Source organism: Mus caroli, unplaced genomic scaffold, assembly GCF_978045245.1.
Source record: "Mus caroli unplaced genomic scaffold, Mus_caroli_1 scaffold_20, whole genome shotgun sequence".
NCBI classification, from domain to species: Eukaryota; Metazoa; Chordata; class Mammalia; order Rodentia; family Muridae; genus Mus; species Mus caroli.
The window spans coordinates 28,235,677-28,255,700 of record NW_028227275.1 but is presented as its reverse complement, the minus strand read 5'-3'; the positions used below and the strand labels follow the sequence as shown (position 1 = coordinate 28,255,700).

The window sequence follows — 20,024 nt, the reverse complement described above, 5'->3', positions numbered from 1 at the left end:
TGCCTGCCTCTACCTCCCGAGTGCTGTAATTAAAGGCGTGCACCACCATACCCGGCCTATTTTTACTCTTTACATGTAATGATATTTAAATTTTCAGGGCAAAATTATTGTTAATTAGCCAAGTCTGCCATCTAGAGGGGACAAATGTAAGTACAAATACATATTTAAGTTCCACGACATTATGCAAGTCTGTGTATGGATCAAGTGTCCTAAAACAAAATCTTACCACTCTGATTCTTTTATTTTTATTTTCTACAATTTGTTTGATTAAAGTAATAAATTTAAAATGTCTACCAAATGTAAAAGATGGGTAAAAGTGACTTAATGAGCTATTAATCGAATAAGGGAAAAAGTACAAGTTCATGTTAGTATGCGCCTTTAATCCCAGCACGAAGAAAAGACAAGCAGATCTGAGTTAAGTCCAGCATTGTGTACATAGTGAATTTCAGACCAATCAGGGCTACAGAGTAAGACCCTTCCTCGTTCAAAACAAAAAAGTATAAGGGTATTTTGATATACTGTTAGGAGGAATGTGAACTAATATTGAACAAAGCTTGTTGAAAACTGCAAAAACCACAGAAGGCACCATGTGTATCTACAGCAATGTTCTAAAAAGTAGGCACAAAAAAATAATAGGGCTGGTGAGATGGCTCAGCATGTAAGAGCACCGACTGCTCTTCCGAAGGTCATTAGTTCAAATCCCAGCAACCATATGGTGGCTCACAACCATCTGTAACAAGATCTGACGCCCTTTTCTGGAGTGTCTGAAGACAGCTACAGTGTACTTACACATAATAAATAAATAAATCTTTATAAATAAATAAATAAATAAATAAATAAGTAGACACTAAAGCAAAACCTTAAAAAATGTGTGCTAAGGGAACTGGAGAGATGGCTCCACAGTTAAGAGGAATGGCTACTCATATAGAGTACTCATATATATAAAAATACATAAATCTCTAAAAAGTAAGCAAACCTAAAGTTACACTTCAAATCCTTATTTATGAAGGTACTGAAAACACCATTATTCTTTATGTCTCACTTCCCTGAGAAGGAAGACTGTATCATTAGTTGCTAAGGTGCCCAGCTGTCATGACAGGCTTCATCCACCACTTACTGTTGTTTCTTTTATGATAATACGTTTGCCAGAAAGCTATCTAACATCCAAACATTATCTATCAACAGTCTTTGAAAACATAATCTGAAAGAAAAACTGTTTCCCAAAAAAGTAAAATACATTTAAAAATGATTCAATGGGCTGGAGAGATGGCTCAGCAGTTAAGAGCACTGACTGCTCTTCCAGAGGTCCTGAGTTCAATTTCCAGCAACCACATGGTGGCTTACAACCATCTGTAATGGGGTCTGGTGTCCTCTTCTGGTGTGTCTGAAGAGAGCAATGGCAGTGTACTCATATGTATAAAATAAATAAATCTTTAAAAAAAAAATAAAAAAACCTCTGATTCAAGATTATAAATATAAATTTTAACCTTTTCTACATACAAAAAAAAAGAAAAAGAGCGACACTATCATTCCCTTCTTCAAGCCAAAACACATATTAATGAAAATAGCAATTGTTATTTGTGGGAAAAAAAATTGTGGTTTTGCAAACCAAAATGCCACACATTGCTGAGGAGCTAGCTCACCAGGAATGGCTAGAGTCTCCTCCACTGCCTCTGTATTGTATAGTCTGCTGTGAAGAAGGTATAACCTAATACATCTTCTCGTACATGGCCTAACTGTCCAACCACTCAAACACATTAAACATTATTATTTAGGAAATTAATTTTGGGCAGTTTGTAAGGTATTTCCATTAATAAGCCTTACACTTTATTTTATTGGGTATCTGTGTAGCCTTTACTGACATGGAGCTCACTGTACAGACAGACTAGGCCTCCAACATATAAAGATCCACTTGTGTTAGCCTCCAAGGAGTGGGATTAAAGACATGTGTCACCATACCTGGCTTATTTCTAAGACAGGGTCTTACTATACAGACATGACTGACCTACGCTCACTAAGTAAATCAGGCAGGCATCACACTGCAATGGCTCTCGTTCCAACATTCTACATGCTGAGGTTACAGGCATGCACCACTGGTCTACACCAATCTTATATGTTCATTAAAGCCAATTATTAACAGGAAATGTTCCGTAAGTGTCACCCTCATTTATAATGTGGTTTCTTCTCTAACCATTATACTAACTAAAGGCTGTTCCCCTCATCATAAAACTGTATTTCAAAGAGGTGATGAAAAGGACACATGAGTTCATTTTCTGGAGAATAATATGAGTTCTGATTCTGAGTTCCAATTTATGGTACTAGGATGTCATCAAGAGACTCACTTGTATGATGTGTACATCACACACTCTACAGGTTAGGGAAACTTATAAGAAATGTCTATAGAAAGCCTGGGCTCTTGGGTAGCAACCACATGTGCAGGGCCAGTGAAAGGGTTCAGCAGTAAGCAGGCTTATCACCAAGCCTGAGGTCCTGAGTTAGGATCCTGGTGTCTACACAGAAGGGGAGAACCAACGGCTTCAAGGTGTCCTCTGCCTGCCTGCCTGCCACAAGCATGCTGCACCATGGAGACTCTCTCCCACGCTAAGGGTTTTTTTATTTTATTTGAAATTTAAAACACAAATATACAATACACATAATCACTAAGACTTCATAACTCACAACTAAGTAACATGGATAAATCACTTGTACTAAAAGAAAATATGTGGTGCCATGTGTCTGTAATTCCTGTGCTCAGGAAAGAAAGGATTTAAAGTTCAAAGCCAAACTAGATGACAAAGATGACATCTTGACTTTATAGTAGTTTTTTCCCTTCCACTGAATCTATATCTAGCATTAAGGAGATTTATTAGCATTCTATTGTATGTAAAGCCATCAAAGTAGGTGATCTTTTTCTCACTCTTTTTATTTTTATATTGCAATGCTGAGGACTAAACTCAGGGCATGCTAGGCAAACAGTTAACTACTACATCCCAAATCCTTGACTTCTCCAGACAGGCTTCACTATATAGCACAGGCTATATATACAGGCTTCACTATATAGCACAGGATATATATATAGGCTTCACTATATAGCACAGGCTATATATACAGGCTTCACTATATAGCACAGGCTATATATACAGGCTTCACTATATAGCACAGGCTATATATATAGGCTTCACTATATAGCACAGGCTGGTCTGCTATTGGGAATCTCCCTGTGTCAGCTTCCTAAACATTACAATTACAGGCTTGTGGGTCTATACCAGCCAGTTTTGTTTTGTTTTAAAGATGATTAATTTTATATATGTGAGTAGAGTGTTGCTATCTTCAGACACACCAGAAGAGGCATCAGAACCCATTACAGATGGTTGTGAGCCACTATGTGATTGCTGGGAATTGAACTCAGGACCTCTGGAAGAATTCTTAACAGCTGAGTCATCTCTCCAGCACTTTGTTTTGTTTTGAGGCAGGATCTCACCACATAACCCAGGCTAGCTGTAACTTTTGAAATCCTCCTGTTCCTACCTTCCCAGAGCTGGAATTACAGGTAAATGCCCCAACACTCAGCCTATCTCTTGTGAAAATGAAATCAGCAATGATCATTTACTAAATTTGTCTGTTAAAAATACATTGTTTTTTAGACTAACTGCATTTATTTTGTGTGCATGCATGTTTTGTGTGAATGCACTCATACGCACTGCTTTGCATCCCTACTGAATCCACTAGAACTGGACTTACTTGTGGTTATAAGACACCATGTGGTGTGTGTGTAGGGGTGGTTCTGATGCTAAGGTCCTGTTCCCCAATTGGTTCTTGATCTAGCAGTAAAGAAGCCATGGGCTGCCAGGCAGTTGTGTCACACGCCTATCACACTCCCAGCACTTGGGAGGCAGAGGCAGGTAGATTTCTGAGTTCGAGGCCAGCCTGGTCTACAGAGTGAGTTCAAGACAACCAGAGCTACACAGAGAAACCCTGTCTCCGGAGGAAAAGAAAAAAGAAAAAAAAAGCCATGGGCCAATTGCTGGGCAGAAGGAATAGGTGGGATTTCCAGGCCCCTGCAGGAAGAGACAGATTCAAGGAAAGACTTCTCCATGCTTTTCAGGGAGAAAAGGTAGCCAGCCATTTGAGATCTTGAGCAGAGCAGTCGGTGGCTTGTGGCTGCTCCTACAGGTGGGAGGTAGGGAGTGTTTAGCTGGGACTAGATGTAACTGAACAACTAAAGTTGAGGGCAGGTGGAAAGATGCAGAGCTTCTCCAGGCAGGAGATAAGTAGCGCCCAGCAATTGTGCCAAAAAGGCAAATTGAAATTAAACAACTGTGTGTGTCTGTGTTTTTTCTCCCTGGATTCAAGAGAAGCTGGATGGGGGCTGGTAGAGCAGCCCCTTCCTGGAGCTTAGGTACATGAGTCAGTGTGGATGCTGGAAACTGAACCTGGGTCCTCTGCAAGAACAGCCAGCACTCTTAGCTATTAAAGCATCTCTTCTCCCCCAACGTTATCATTTGCTTTTCAAGAATAGTTTATTTGAGGAAAAAGAAAAAGATTAACTAGGAACACCAAATTGAAGATATTCAGTATCATGTAGTGAATCTGTCAGAAATCAATATTACGGGGGAAAAAATATGAGCACAAATAAATTATTTGATTGGCTATGGTTACAAAATTTCCAGTATTTTTATGAAATGGGACCTCATAATGTGGCTCAGGTTGACCTTAATCCTTTACACTTTCAGTCTCAGCTTCCTGTATAACTAGGATAACAGGTGTGGCCACTGTGCACTGAAGGTTCTGTCTTGATTAGTGGTCCCATAGCAGCATGTGCAACTGAACTCAGGGGCAGCTCCAGGGGATCAGAGTACAGTATTTTGTTTCACACACACACTTTCCAGAAATGACACAAGTTCAGTCTGGCTTAAGTTGCAGGGCTAAGACCACTTGTGAAGGGTCTGGAGAGATGGCTCCGTGGTTAGAACACTGGCTGTTCTTCCAGAGCTCAGGTCCAGTTCCTAGCACTCACATGGTAGCTCACAACTATAACTCCTGTTGCATGGGATCTCACACCTTCATACAGACATATGTACTGAAAATACCAATACACATAAAAATAAATAAGTTAAAATAAACACAGTTTTTAAAAAAAAGACTATTTGTGAAGCCTCATTTTTCATTTTCATTTTATATGATCCTCTTTCAAAAATCTACTCTATATACAGAACATTTTTGTTTGTTTGTTTGGTTTTACGAGACAGGGTTTCTCTCTGTATCCCTGGCTATCCTGGAACTCACTCTGTAGACCAGGCTGGCCCCAAACTCAGAAATCCTCCTGCCTCTGCCTCCCAAGTGCTGGGATTAAAGGCGTGCGCCACCACCGCCCGGCAGAACATTATTTTTTATTATGACCATTGATGAAGCACTGATTAGAGGCAGATACATATCATTATTCAATATTTGTACTCTGAGGTTCAGCGTCACACAGCAGCAACTATACAGGGAGTGTTATCTCTTCTACTTATATAAACCTGATGGTAGGAATTAAAATGAGTGAAGTTTATAAAAACTATGTTCTTTTGGCTCCTTATCACTTAGCACTAAATATAAAAATACATAAAAGATTTTTTGTTGAAAAGTATAGTAAGAAGCCCTATAAAGCTCCTACTGATAACAAACCTTAAACGTCTATGGAAGCGTTTGTTACAATACCTGGCAGCTGTGATCAGTGTCCAGTCCATCCCAGAGACTCATAAACTGAGCTTTCATCATCGCTGTAGCTTCGTGGTCAGAACTGGAACGGTTTCGTAGGAAAGAGTCTAAAGGAAGAGGGTTCTTAACTTAGTAACTAATGATGGGTAATTTATTCATTGTATAATTTAAGACTATTAAAAAGGCTGTGAAGTTCGTAAAACAACAAAGAGAGTTGGGGATTATTTATGCTGTTTCAGGTATTATCCTGATAAAGACAATCCTGGTCAATTATTGAGCAAATTAGAATACAATCTCCATGAGTTCAAGTTCAAGGTCAGCCTGGTCTACAGAGAGAGAGAGAGAGAAAGAGAGAGTGAGTACCAGGGACAGGGCTATATAGAGAAAACTTGTCTCAATAAATAAATAAATAAGAAGGTACTGTTAAGAAAATGAAAAGAAAAACTATACTAGAAAACGTATTTGCAAAACATGTACCTAACTGGACTTCGATTCTAAACAAATGTGCACTTGAACCCAAAAATAAGCTAACAACTTAACTTTAAAAGGGGGGAAGATCTGAATACTTGACCAAGAAGTTCTGTAGATGGTAATTAAGCAGAGTGTGGGTGTATGTGTACGTACATACCCAAGATTTTGGTTTCACTTTTAAGATAGAGTCTCTCTCCTTCTGTAGCCCAGGACAGCCTTGAATTCACACAAACTGAGTCTCGGCTTCTTAAGTACTGGGATTACTGTGGTGAGCCACCATGCCTGGGGAGCTTAGGCTTTTTAAAATAAGCAGGTATGTAAATTGTTTCAATAGAAGAAAAAGAATAAATAGCTTCAAATGTGTAGAAGAGAAAGAAAAATTCTAAAGGGCAAGAGGTTATCTACCAGACTGGCAAGCAAAAAGGACAAAATTATGTAACAGAAATGAATGTGACTATATTAGCTTTCACAATAAATGAAAATTAGGCACTTTCCAGTTAAAGAGAGTTACGCTTTTTAAAAAATCCAGCTATAACTTTTGTGTTCAAGACATACACCAAAAATTCAAAATTAGTTGAAAGAGTAAACTGAAGAGAACACACACCCAAATCAAAACCACACTGTCTTAGTCAGGGTTTCTACTCCTGCAGTCGTGAGCCACCTGACACTGGGAGTCAAACTGAGGTCCTCTGGAGGACTAGCAAGTGTTCTTAACCAGCAGGTCATCTCTACAGCTCCATAACAATATGTTTTAACAAGAACATATAAGCCACAAAAATTCGGAGTCCACTAAAACTCAGGGCATAAAAGGTAAAATGGGTGCCTGGTGATCTACAGAGTGAATTTTAAAATAGCCAGTACTACACAGACAAACCTGACTCTGAAACAATCAATCAAACAAACAAAGGCAGGAGTCTTTTTTTCTTCTTCTAAGTTGACTATCCAAATTGGAAAAATAAAATTAAATTAAATTCCTAACTCATATTATATGTAAAACAAAACAAGACAAAACAAGGAAAGACAATCTCTCGATCCTTAGCCTCCCCAGTTCTGGGACTGCAGGCATTCACCCTGCCCTCCTCAGTTTAGTGCAATACTTTCAAGAACAAGTAATCCCAATATTAAAGAAAAGCTTTATATAAAGCTTCTAAGTATTTATCATAGACAATCATGTGCATAAGAAAATATTCACACATGTAAGTCTACAACATATATATTATTTGAAATTGAGAAGCTGGGCAGTGGTGGCGCACGCCTTTAATCCCAGCACTCGGGAGGCAGACGCAGGAGGATTTGAGTTCGAGGCCAGCCTAGTCTACAAAGTGAGCTCCAGGACAGCCAGGGCTACACAGAGAAACCCTGTCTCGGGAAAAAAAAAACAAAAAAAAACAAAAACAAATAAACAAACAAACAAAAAAAAACAAAAAAATTGAGACGAGATAGCCATTAATCAAATGAGAGAGTAAACAAACTATGGCCCATTTTATATCATGGAAATTACACATGGCATATTAGACTATACCTTTTGAAGCTAGCATGGCTCAAAGGTAAAGGCTATAACTGCACAAACCTGGTAGCATGAGTTTGATCCTCTGGTCCTGTGTAAATGGGAAGAACCAACTCTACCAAGCTGTCCTCTGACTTCCACATGGCACAGTCACCCACACAAATTCTTTAAAAAGAACACATCTTGGGGTTGGAGAGATTGCTCAGCAGTTAAGAGCACTTGACTGCTCTTCCAGAGGTTTCAATTCCCAGCAACCACATGGTGGCTCACAACAATCTGTAATGGGATCTGATGCCCTCTTCCAATACACATGAAGACAGTGTACTCATATACATAACATACATGAATAAATAAATCTTTAAAAAAAAAAAGAACAAATCTTTTGGTTTTCGATAAACCTAGATAAATACTAAAATTAAATCTGTTTCTCTACATAGCACCTTTAAATGGCTTTTTAAAATGATCACATAGGAAATGGCATACCTATTTCATCAATAAATATGATAGAAGGCTGTAGCTTTATGGCAAGGGAGAAAACAGCAGCAGCCAGTTTTTGAGATTCTCCATACCACTTATCAGTCAGCGTCGAAGGCTGGAGGTTAATGAACCGACAGCCTGCTTCTTTGGCTGTTGCTTTGGCAATTAATGTTTTCCCACAGCCTGGAGGTCCATACAGAAGAACACCTGGAAATCAAAGTTATCTTATTATTACCTTAAAGAAAATAAAGATTTCTTCAGTTTACATGCTAATCAGCATAGAACTAATAAAAATTTCTCGATATTCAATGCCTCTATTAATGTAACAGTAGAAATGCCTTCCACCTTGGCAAGCTGAACTCTGCGGCATCTGACAGATGGTAACCTCTAGGTAAAATGCGATTTCTAAACAGACTGTGGCAAACACATTTGCTATTGCTCAGATTTCTGTCTCAGCAAAGAGGACAAATGTCTTTTCCCAGATACACATCTTCTCTAAAAAGGAAAGGAAAGGAGCTTTCAGTCAGGACCATTTTACTTTCCAAAGGATAAAATGATGTCATCCCCTTTAATCTTTATTGACAGCAACCTGCCTCTGAATACAAAATAAAAAGGTTAATATTTTAACATATCAAGAGATCTTAACAGTTTAAGGTCTTTGTCAATCATTACAGTTTCTCAGTTAAATGGAGTAGAATTTTCTGAATCATCCCTAAAATTATGGTCATAGTCATAAATTATCTATAGCCAGGTTTGGAATTTTAATCTAGTCTTACATACTTAAGTTAAAGCTCAGCTTTTCTCATAAAATACTTTAGAAGTGACAACATAATAGATGGTACATAATGAAATAAACTGAAAGCTTTTTGGAACTATCCAATATTGTCTCAAAACATAAGAAAAGTTAACTTCAAAACAAAGTGGGTGGTGGTGGCTCATTTAACCCCAATGATCAGGAGGCAGAGGCAGGCAGATTTCAGAGTTCAAGGCCAGGCTGGTCTACAGAGCTAGTTCCATGACAATACATCTTGTTTGGAAAAAATAAAAAAATAAAATCAAAGCAAGAGAAAAACATCTGTGATACATTTTTCCTTCAGAAATACTTTAAGTATTTTTAAGTGAAAAATTTAAAGCTATTTCCACAATGTTAACACAATTTTGTTATCAAACTTTTCCTTAAAGCATCCACATATTTTCACACTGGTATTAATTTTTTAAGACTAAAGTAATATCCATCAATCCAAGTTTAATCATTTTAAACTAAGCTTTCCAAAAACCTGATTTTAAAATGTAAATCTGTAAGCTTTGTTGTTACCAGTAATTGTTAATATTTTCTTTTTTTCTTTTTTCTTTTTAGTTTTTCAAGACAGGGTTTCTCTGTGTAGTCCTGGCTGTCCTGGAACTCACTCTGTAGACCAGGCTGGCCTGGAACTCAGAAATCCTCCTGCCTCTGCCTCCCGAGTGCTGGGATTAAAGGCGTGTGCCACAACTGTCCAACTGAATTGTTAATATTTTCAAGCAACCTTTTCTTTTATTAAAGGGTGGCCCATGCTCTGTAGCTTAAGCTGGACTCACATTCTCTCTCCTCCTGCCTCAGCCTCTACAGTGCTGAGACCGTAGGCACCTGTAACCATGCCTGCCTCTTCTCTGCATTTTCTTAAAAGATTTATTTATTTATTATATGTAAGTACACTGTAGCTGTCTTAGGACACTCCAGAAGAGGGCATCAGATTTCGTTACGGATGGTTGTGAGCCACCATGTGGTTGCTGGGATTTGAACTCGGTGAGCTCGGGATCTTCGGAAGAACAGTCGGCGCTCTTACTGCGCCATCTCGCCAGCCCCCTCTCTGCAATTTTTAACTAAGTCATTTAGGTGTTTAAAATGTCTATTGACTTGTTTTGTAGGGTAGTCATATAAAAGAATAAAGAACAGTAATATAATGTCATTTCATTTAAAGCTAAAAATAAATTTAGAATCACATTTTAATGTGGAATGCACATCTAACTAGTAGCAACCTTTTACATATCAGTTAAGTCTCAGAGTTTTTAAAACAAAGTGCAGATACAGACAAAAGGCTCAGGATTTTACACTTGCAGATACACCATCACATCACAAATACACATAGTACTTTAAGAATCTGATTTGCTTCAAAGAATTCATTTATCACTTTAAATATTTTACCCCTGTGGTGTAACTGTGTTAATTTTTAGCAGATTAAGATTTTCCGGGCTGGAGAGATGGCTCAGTGGTTAAGAGCGCCGACTGTTCTTCCGAAGGTCCCGAGTTCAATTCCCAGCAACCACATGGTAGCTCACAACCATCCATAATGAGATCTGATGCCCTCTTCTGGAGTGTCTGAAGACAGCTACAGTGTACTTAGATATAATAAATAAATGAATCTTTAAAAAAAAAGATTTTCCAGCCAGGCGTGGTGGCGCACGCCTTTAATCCCAGCACTCGGGAGGCAGAGGCAGAGGCAGACGGATTTCTGAGTTCGAGGCCAGCCTGGTCTACAGAGTGAGTTCCAGGACAGCCAGGGTTACACAGAGAAACCCTGTCTCGAAAAACAAAAAAGAAAAAAAAAGTCATTAACATCAAAAATTAAACTGCTAAGAGGAAAAATAAAATCACTAGAGTTGTGAACCAACAAAATTCTGGCTTTGTCAAAAAAAAAAAAAAAAAAAATTCTGGCTTTGCTTGAAAATAAAACCAAAAGAAAATTGTGTTTGTTTTTTTTTTTTTTTTTCTAAAGAAAAATGTCTTTAGACCTAATTTTCCAAATTTCAACTTACTTCGTAGTCAACAAGCATTTCAAATAGAAGAATTATTGTACAGTGGAATTCACCAAAATTTCAGAAGTGGAAGAATGAGTAAATATTTTAAACTTCTTTATGTCTCAGGAAAAAAAATGTTCTTCATGAAACAATTCAATGAACCTTGGCATTCTAAGAATCTGATTTCAAGGAAAAGAGTTCCTACAGGCAAAAGAAACTTAAATTTTTTTTTACCCTCTTAATGCGTAGGCAAATACATACACTAAACATACCTTTTGGAGGCTGCAGTAGTCTGGAATTCTCAAACAAATGCTTCTTTTTGATAGGTAAGATGACTGTGTCTTTCAGATCTGTAATGACATCATCTAAACCTGCTATATCACTCCAAGTCACCTGGCAAAAGTTAAACATGAATGTCACAACTTATACATACAGACACAAATGGCAAGTCATTTTATAATCTAATAATTACATGTAAATAAAAGGTTACAGTTGTAGATAATAAGTAAAAACTTTTCATGGGAGTAACTAAATTAATAAACTTTATGACTCTGAAAAAAGTAATTTAACAATTGCTTATTACTGAACAAAGCACCAAGGCTCAGTAGGAGAGCTTGCCTAGCATATAAGACTCTTGCTGGATTCAATTCCAGCGACAGAAGAACAAGAAGCACACAAACATCTGTAAATGAACAAGACAAACTCACTCCCTCAGGAGAAAGAAATACTGAGAACAAAGGAAAACTGAGAACAAAATTATTTAGCACAAATAATTTAGCACTGACTACTAAGGAAGAATTTACCAGGAATGTAATTATATTCATTGTGAAACACAATAGGCATTAGTTTTAGAAACAAGATATATACCCATGAAATTGCACTTGCAATTTTTATTCATGAAAAGTACAACTAATGAGCTGGGGAGATGGTAAGAAGGAAAGACTTGTCATGTAAGCATGAAGACAGGAGTTCAGATCCCTGGAATCCACATGAAGGCAGATAGGCACAGCACCCACCTGTAATCCCCGTATTTGGGAGGTGAAGCACTCTTAGAAACGTGAGGCTGGCTTTCTCTAGGCTCTGTTCCATTTATCTTTCTATTGCTGCTGTCCTGTATATACTTGGTGCAATGAATCACATCTGTGCCTGCAGCCGTGCTGAGTACCTCCTGACTCCTAGAGACCCACTGACATTAGTCATGGTCCTCCAGATCTTTTGTCACAGACTGCCAGACAGGCCCCATCCCAAAAAAAGGTAAAAGTTAAAGAAGGTAAGATTAAAGATACGCACATGCATATTAAGAGGGTCCACTAGATGAGCAGCAATACTCATTTCATATTCTGAAAGCTTCACATTTTTCACACCAATTTGCTTCATCAGTTTTTCTGCCTAGAGAGAAAAAAAGACAAGCAATCTTTGTTCTGATATTTAAACACTGACATTTCAAAACAAAGAAGTCTAAACAGCAATGAACAGCAAGATGTAAGACTCTTCCAAGGATACTCTAGGCTCCTTGTGAATTGAGGATCCACTCTACTGAACCAGTAACAGTTGATCAGCTTTTGATAAAGGAAGGCTGGGTGGGCGTGACGGTACAGAAGACTCTCAGCACCTGGAGGCTGAGGATGAGTTCGAGGTGGACATGTACTCCCACAGCGGAGACAGAAGCCGAGTTTGACGTAATCATGTAATCCCATGATGGAGGCAGAAGGGGGTGAGAGGTGGGCATGCACTCCCATGGTAGAAGCAGAAGCAGAAGGATTAAGGTCCTCCTCTGCTACTGAGCAAGTTCAAGGTCATCTTGGGCTACATGAGACCAGTCTCAGAACGCGGGGGGTGGGGTGGAGGAGGAGAGAGAGAGAGAGAAAGAGAGAGAATAGGACACATGACACAGGAATGAAAAGATCAGTAAGTTCACTGGCTCTCAAAAGACCTTGTAGTTTCTTTTCTTTCTTAGTAGGATTATTATAGGTTAAGATGTCAAGATAAAAGCCCATAGAATTAAGAATCAAAAACATTGGACAATGGAGTTTGTTTCCTTAATAAAGATCTAAAAGTTTTCAGATAAAATTGAAACATATCCTGATTTTGCAAACAAGTCAAAACACAATAAATGAACTCAGATTTCAGGAAGTAGGTATGATTTTTTTCATATCATGATGAACAGGCCAAAGTTTAGCATGATTAAGTAATTTATCATGGGCTGGTAAGACAGTTCAGCAAGCAAGTGCTCTGGCCACCAGGCCTGGCAACCTGAGCTCACACGGAACTCACATGGCGTGATTCCTCCAAGTTGTCCTCTGACCTCCAAATGTGTACCATGGAAGAGGTGAGTAGGCATATATACACACACCACACATACACAAACAATACACACACACACATTAAATGTAAAAATATTAGTAATAATAATTTGCTCTAGGTGAAAAGTTAGCCAATAGAAGGGACAGGAGCTCAATTGAAGCCACCCACTCTGCAGCTTATACTCTGATCACAATGCACATTTGTCTCTGCTTCTCCACGTAACATGGAGTTTCTGATCACTGGTCGTCAACTCTGTATCACTCTATACCTACAGACTAAAATTTCAATTAAGGGGACATTTTAGAACTGAGGTGTTCTGTTAAACCATGTTTAAAAAAGTCTTCCAAGCCGGGTGCAGTGGCGCACGCCTTTAATCCCAGCACTTGGGAGGCAGAGGCAGGCGGATTTCTGAGTTCGAGGCCAGCCTGGTCTACAAAGTGAGTTCCAGGACAGCCAGGGCTATACAGAGAAACCCTGTCTCGAAAAACCAACATATATATGTATGTATGTATGTATGTGTATATATATATATATATATGTATTTTAAACATATAATGTAAAATATAAAATATATATAATATAAAAAATACACACACACACACATGAGAGCTAGTGAAATGTATGTGTGCATCTATGTGTGCCTATGTATAATATATATATATAAGAGAGAGCCAGTGAGATGGCTCAGGAGGTAACTGAGTATGCTGTGAAGCCAAAAGCCTGGAGATCTGAGCTTGATCACCAGGACCCACATGATACAACAGGGAGAGAGGACTACCACAGGTTCTTCCCTGATCTCTACCACATCTCTAGGGCAAGGGCGTGTGGGCGTGTGTGGGTATGTGGGTGTGGGGGGGGTGTATGTATGTTCCTTCACACACATAATACATTTTTAACTTTATAGAAACAGAAAATACACAATCATTTACCATGTCTCTCTCCTGCAATAACAGTTTCATTTATAGCTTCAGGTTATGTTGAAACAGTAACAGAAAAGATAAAAGGACTAGTTAAAGACATGGCTCAGTCATTAAGAGCAGTGACTGCTCTTTCAGATGACCCAGGTTTGACCCTCAGCACCCACATGGTGGCTCATAAGCATCTGTACATTTAGTTCTGGGGAAACCGATATCCTCTCTAAGCCTGAGAAGGCACCTCTGGTATTAGCTGCCAAGGTTATATAACTAAAATGTCCAATTACTGGAATTTAAACCCTGGTTTCTCTAATGTGAAAGGCCCAGTCCTGAAGAACTAGTTTCTCTTTTTGGAGAACAAGGCATGATTAATAAACAAATACAACACAAAAATCTACCTTATAAATACCTCCAAAATAACATCCCTCGGGGTGGACAAGTTATCCAGTCTTAACACCATGAAGTAAGCCTCTAACTCTAGGCTGCATTAATAGAAAAGGAAAAATGTCTGGGCAAAAAACAAATTACATGCAGTCTTATCTGTTAACCCTCAATGACAATCACACTTTCTCATCAATGCTCACCTCTTAAAAGGTGGGCCTCACACGAGCCAGGCGTCTGTGGACAGAGACGATAACGGGGACTCCGGGGAAGGTGGGTCAGAGAAAGGGAACTAACCTATAGCTAACAGCTCCATGCCAGGTTTTTGTTCTTTTGGTTTTTTCCCCCCCAAGACAGGATTTCTCTGTGTAGCCCTGGCTGTCCTGGAACTCACTTTGTAGACCAGGCTGTTGTAGACCAGGCTGGCCTCGAACTCAGAAATCTGTCTGCCTCTGCCTCCCGAGTGCTGGGATTAAAGGCGTGTGCCACCACACCCGGCTCCAGCTGTTTTTATCCTTTTACACCATTCATTGTCCTTTCATGGTCTCCTTCTTTCCCGCTATGTACAGTACAGTTGCTTAAGTAGGCCTTCCTTAAAATACTGGTATTTTTGCCTGAGTAGAATAAGAGAAAGTAGAAGGCCCAGAAGAAAGCAGGAAGGGCTCTCACGAGGTAACACTTGCTCTCAGGCTCTTCATCAGACCCAGACAATACATGATATTAAGAGCAAAAGTACAGACCAACTATTAACCAGGTCAGAAACAGACATCCTCTGTGTTTCCACTGACGTCACTCGTTGATCCAATTTAAGTGGACATAGAAGAAACAACCAAAGCAACAAATTAAGTAATTAATAAGGAGTCCGAATTACTTCGACACCTTTAACATCTTTTTATGATTAGTATATATATTTCTCTCTTACAATTGTACTATATAATCCTGAATTGCCAGTTAATGTTAAAAAAAAAAAAATTCAGGTGCTGGTGGCGCATGCCTTTGACCCCAGCACTTGGGAGGCAGAGGCAGGCAGATCTGAGTTCCAGGTCAGCCTGGCCTACAGAATGAGTTCCAGGACAGTCATGGCTACACAGAGAAACTCTGCCTCAAAAAAAACAAAATAAGTCTTTAGAAACAAACACATGGGCTGGTGAGATGGCTCAGTGGGTAAGAGCACCCGACTGCTCTTCCGAAGGTCCGGAGTTCAAATCCCAGCAACCACATGGTGGTTCACAACCATCCGTAATGAGATCTGACTCCCTCTTCTGGAGTGTCTGAAGACAGCTACAGTGTACTTACATATAATCAATAAATAAATCTTTAAAAAAAAAAAAAAAAAAAAAAAGAAACAAACACATACATACACACATAAAAAAAAAAAAAAAAAAGAAAGAAAGAAAACCCAAACACATACATACATATACATACATACAGAGAGAGAGAGAGACACCCTGTTACCAGGGGGAAAAAAGGCTAAAATGATGGGAATTTATCAAATGCTGACCTGAGAGTTAAACTGATTTCCATGATTTGAGGTGTGTGGGGAAGAGGAGGGATGAAGGATGGTGAGGAGTTACACTGTTACATTCAGGTACATAAAGAGGGTTTTAAAAACCAAAGTTGGCAAGGCAAGTGGACCTGTGAGTTCAAGGCCAGCCTGGTCTACAAAGAAAGTAAGTATGAGTAAATAGGTCTCTGACTCTTGTGTTACAATCAGACAAATGCAATGCAGACAAAAACAGAACAACAAAAACCTCTGTATTGTCATTCATAATTTTTCTTGTGATATTCATTTACAGAGTAAAAAAAAAAGATTTTTAGGATTGATATTGAAAAGCTGCAGCAAGGAATCATCACCCAAGTTTTACATTTACAATCTTAGCTTGGGTAAACAGTCTTTGCTGGCACAGGAAGCATGGCCTTCACCCCTGCCATCCTCATACCTGTTTCTGAGCTTCTACCTTCTGCTTCCTGGTGGGGTCAATCGCATCTACCATCCATTTAATAGTGAAGTACGTTACTGCACCAAATATTGTTAAACGGAAAATTAAACCGACAACTTCATTCCGACTCAATGGACGAGAAAAGGCTTCAGCATGTACCATCTTGATTGTTAACCTTAAAAAGACACAGAGAAAAGTCACTAGGAAATAACCATATATTAAAATTAGGAGAGAAAGCAAGCTGACCTAAGTAAAACAAACTAACTTTTGGTCAAAATAAAACATTTCCTATTGACTCTAGCTGCATATGTATCAAAAGATGGCCTAGTCGGCCATCACTGGAAAGAGAGGTCCATTAGACTTGCAAACTTTATATGCCCCAGTACAGGGGAACGCCAGGGCCAAAAAGTGGGAGTGGGTGGGTAGGGGAGTGGGGGGGAGGGTATGGGGGACTTTTGGGATAGCATTGGAAATGTAAATGAGGAAAATACCTAATAAAAAATATTAAAAAAAAAAACATTGCCTATAGTTTAAGAAGTGCCTCATTTGAAGGAAAACCATACATTAAGTAAACAAACACATTAAAAGCCTTCCTCAGAAACTTGAAGTGGGGGGATTGGCAAGATGGCTCAGCGAGTAAGAGCACTGACTGCTCTTCTGAAGGTCCTGAGTTCAATTCCCAGTAACCACATGATGGTTCACAACCATCTGTAATCGGATCTGATGCCCCTTCTGGTGCATCTAAAATCAGCTATAGTGTACTTATGTATAATAAATCTTTTAAAAAAAAAACTGAAGTAGGTTAGATACATTTAGTTATAAAATAAACTTATTAAAAAGTACAGTGCAGGCCAGGCGTGGTGGCGCACACCTTTAATCACAGCACTCGGGAGGCAGAGGCAGGCGGATTTCTGAGTTCGAGGCCAGCCTGGTCTACAAAGTGAGCTCCAGGACAGCCAGGGCTATACAGAGAAACCCTGTCTCGAAAAACCAAAAAAAAAAAAAAAAAGTACAGTGCAGATATTATATTATACTTAGCTTTTAAGTATGTTTTAAAGAACCTGGAAAACAGTGATTTTAATGTTAATCCAACTGCAGAAAAAGAGGCTAACAAGAAAATCCTTTACTGATACTAGAGTAAAAATGTCTTCTATTATGTATAATAAATACCAATTCATCTAAGAGTGAAAAATCAAACTACAAACCAACTCATTTATCTCCCATACCACGAATGTTTCCTTTTTCTCAAAACCTTTTAAAATTTAAGTATGCACTTTCTTAATTGGTAAGTGACATTAAACTTTTTGAACCACCCTTTGATTCCAACAACAAAGTAAATATGAAACAAGAGAACCAAAACAAAAACAAACAAACAAAAAAAACAAGAAAAGCCAGGCGTGGTGGTGCATGCCTTTAATCTCAGCACTCGGGAGGCAAAGGCAGGCGGATTTTGGAGTTCGAAGCCAGCCCAATCTACAGAGTGAGTTCCAGGACAGCCAGGAATACACAGAGAAACACTGTCTCGAAAAAACAAAAAAGGAAAAACAAAAACAAAAAAAACTGTCTTGATATTCCATCTGTTTTAGTCAGGGTTTGCATTCCTGCACAAAGCATCATGACAAAGAAGCAAGTTGGGGAGGAAAGGGTTTATTCAGCTTACACTTCCACACTGCTGTTCATCACCAAAGGAAGTCAGGACTGGAACTCAAGCAGGTCAGGAAGCAGGAGCTGATGCAGAGGCCATGGAGGGATATTACTTACTGGCTTGCTTCCCTTGGCTTGCTCAGCCTGCTCTCTTATAGAACCCAAGACTACCAACCCAAAAATGGCACCACCCACAATGGGCCCTCCCCCCTTGATCACTAATTGAGAAAATGCCTTACAGCTGGATCTCATGGAGGCATTTCCTCAACTGAAGCTCCTTTCTCTGTGATACCTGCAGCCCGTGTCAAGTTGACACACAAAACCAGCCAGTAGGCTAACATCAATAAAACACATAATGCCAGTGAAGATATGAGGAACTAGGAATCATATTTATACACTAGAAGGCATAAGAGCTGCTGCAGCCACTACAGAAATCACTATTGAGATGAATTATATACCACGAACCCCAAAACTGTAATTTAGCATCCCAGAGAGATACTTATACAACCATGTTTTTTGCTACATTATTCCTAAAAGCCAAGGTATAGAACTAACCTAGATGTCCATCAACAGATAAATATTTAGAGAAAATGTGATGCACAATGGGATTTTAGAGAGCTATAAAAAATAAATTATCATTTTCAGGAAAATTAATGAAAACTGAAGATCATTATGGTAATTAAATAAGCAGGATCTGAAAGACAAATGTTGTGTGTTCTCTTAGCAAAATTACAGTTATGAAGAAGCAACAAAGTAATTTTATGAAGCCGGGCAGTGGTGGCGCACGCCTTTAATCCCAGCACTCGGGAGGCAGAGGCAGGCAGATTTCTGAGTTCGAGGCCAGCCTGGTCTACAGAGTGAGTGCCAGGACAGCCAGGGCTATACAGAGAAACCGTTTCAAAAAACCAAAAAAAAAAAAAAGAAAAAAAAGTAATTTTATGGTTGGGGAAGGTCACCTCAACGTGAAGAACTGTATTAAAAGGTAGCAGCACTAGGAAGGGTGAGAACCCCTGGCCTACTGGGAAGGAGAAACAGGGAGGGTATGGTCTGATTACATGTGACATGAAAACAAAGGGAGGATCTGGACATGGGGCTCACGCATGTAACCCCTGTGCCCAAGAGGCTGAGACAGACTAGAGTACACAGTGAGTTGTAAGACAGCATGGGATACATGAGACCTAACCAACTCAGGGACAGGGGAAAGGGAGGTGATGTGACCGCTTTTAAACATGGCACATCCCTGAGCAACTACAACACTCAGGTTTACAGCAGGCATTAGCTCCAGTGTCAAAGGCAACACTTTCACAAAAGCAGCTTATCAGGAGTGATGTGACATCACAGTTTAGGAGAAAGGTATCAGTATCTAACAGTGTCATTAAGCCTTGGCAACCTTGGCAAGTGCGGGGGGGGGGGGGGGGGGGCGCGTTTAAGAAAACAATACTCCATGGCTGGAGAGATGGCTCAGTGGTTAAGAGCACCAACTGCTCTTCCAGAGGTCCTGAGTCGATTCCCAGCAACCACATGGTGGTTCACAACTGTCTATAATGGGGTCTGGTGCCCTCTTCTGGTGTGTCTGAAGAGAGCAATGGTGGTGTAAGAAAACAATACTCATACATATTAACTCACCTAGAAATAAATAATTTTTTAGACAACTGCAAGCTCTCATTCTGGATAAAGAGCCTTTGGTCTAGAATGTTAAGTAATTCAATAAGAACTTAAAGAACATCTATATAAAAAGAACCTACTATATTTGATTTATAATGGCTACTATATAATTACACAAAAATACAGTGCAGTTAGATTACAAAAAAAAAAAAAAAAGGAACTGATTTAGCCACCAAATGATAATTGCCTCATGTAACAATTCACAGTATGGCTAAGTATCCATAGGATTATCCACTTGAATAGATT

At 39.1% G+C, this 20,024-nt stretch overlaps 1 protein-coding gene across 3 annotated transcripts in view; it reads right to left on the bottom strand.

The window, feature by feature from the left end:
• Positions 1-20,024, bottom strand: part of Atad1 (ATPase family AAA domain containing 1) — a 61,004-nt gene that overhangs the window by 15,967 nt on the left and 25,013 nt on the right. For all 3 annotated transcript variants that reach the window (XM_021152111.3, XM_021152107.3, XM_085834255.1), the window contains exons 2-6: positions 16,470-16,644; positions 12,221-12,319; positions 11,203-11,323; positions 8,162-8,362; positions 5,701-5,807 (exon numbers count right to left, since the gene is read on the bottom strand). In XM_021152111.3, coding sequence (XP_021007770.1) covers positions 5,701-5,807; positions 8,162-8,362; positions 11,203-11,323; positions 12,221-12,319; positions 16,470-16,631 — 690 coding nt within the window. In that variant the 5' untranslated portion in view covers positions 16,632-16,644. The remainder of the gene's footprint in view (positions 1-5,700; positions 5,808-8,161; positions 8,363-11,202; positions 11,324-12,220; positions 12,320-16,469; positions 16,645-20,024) is intronic.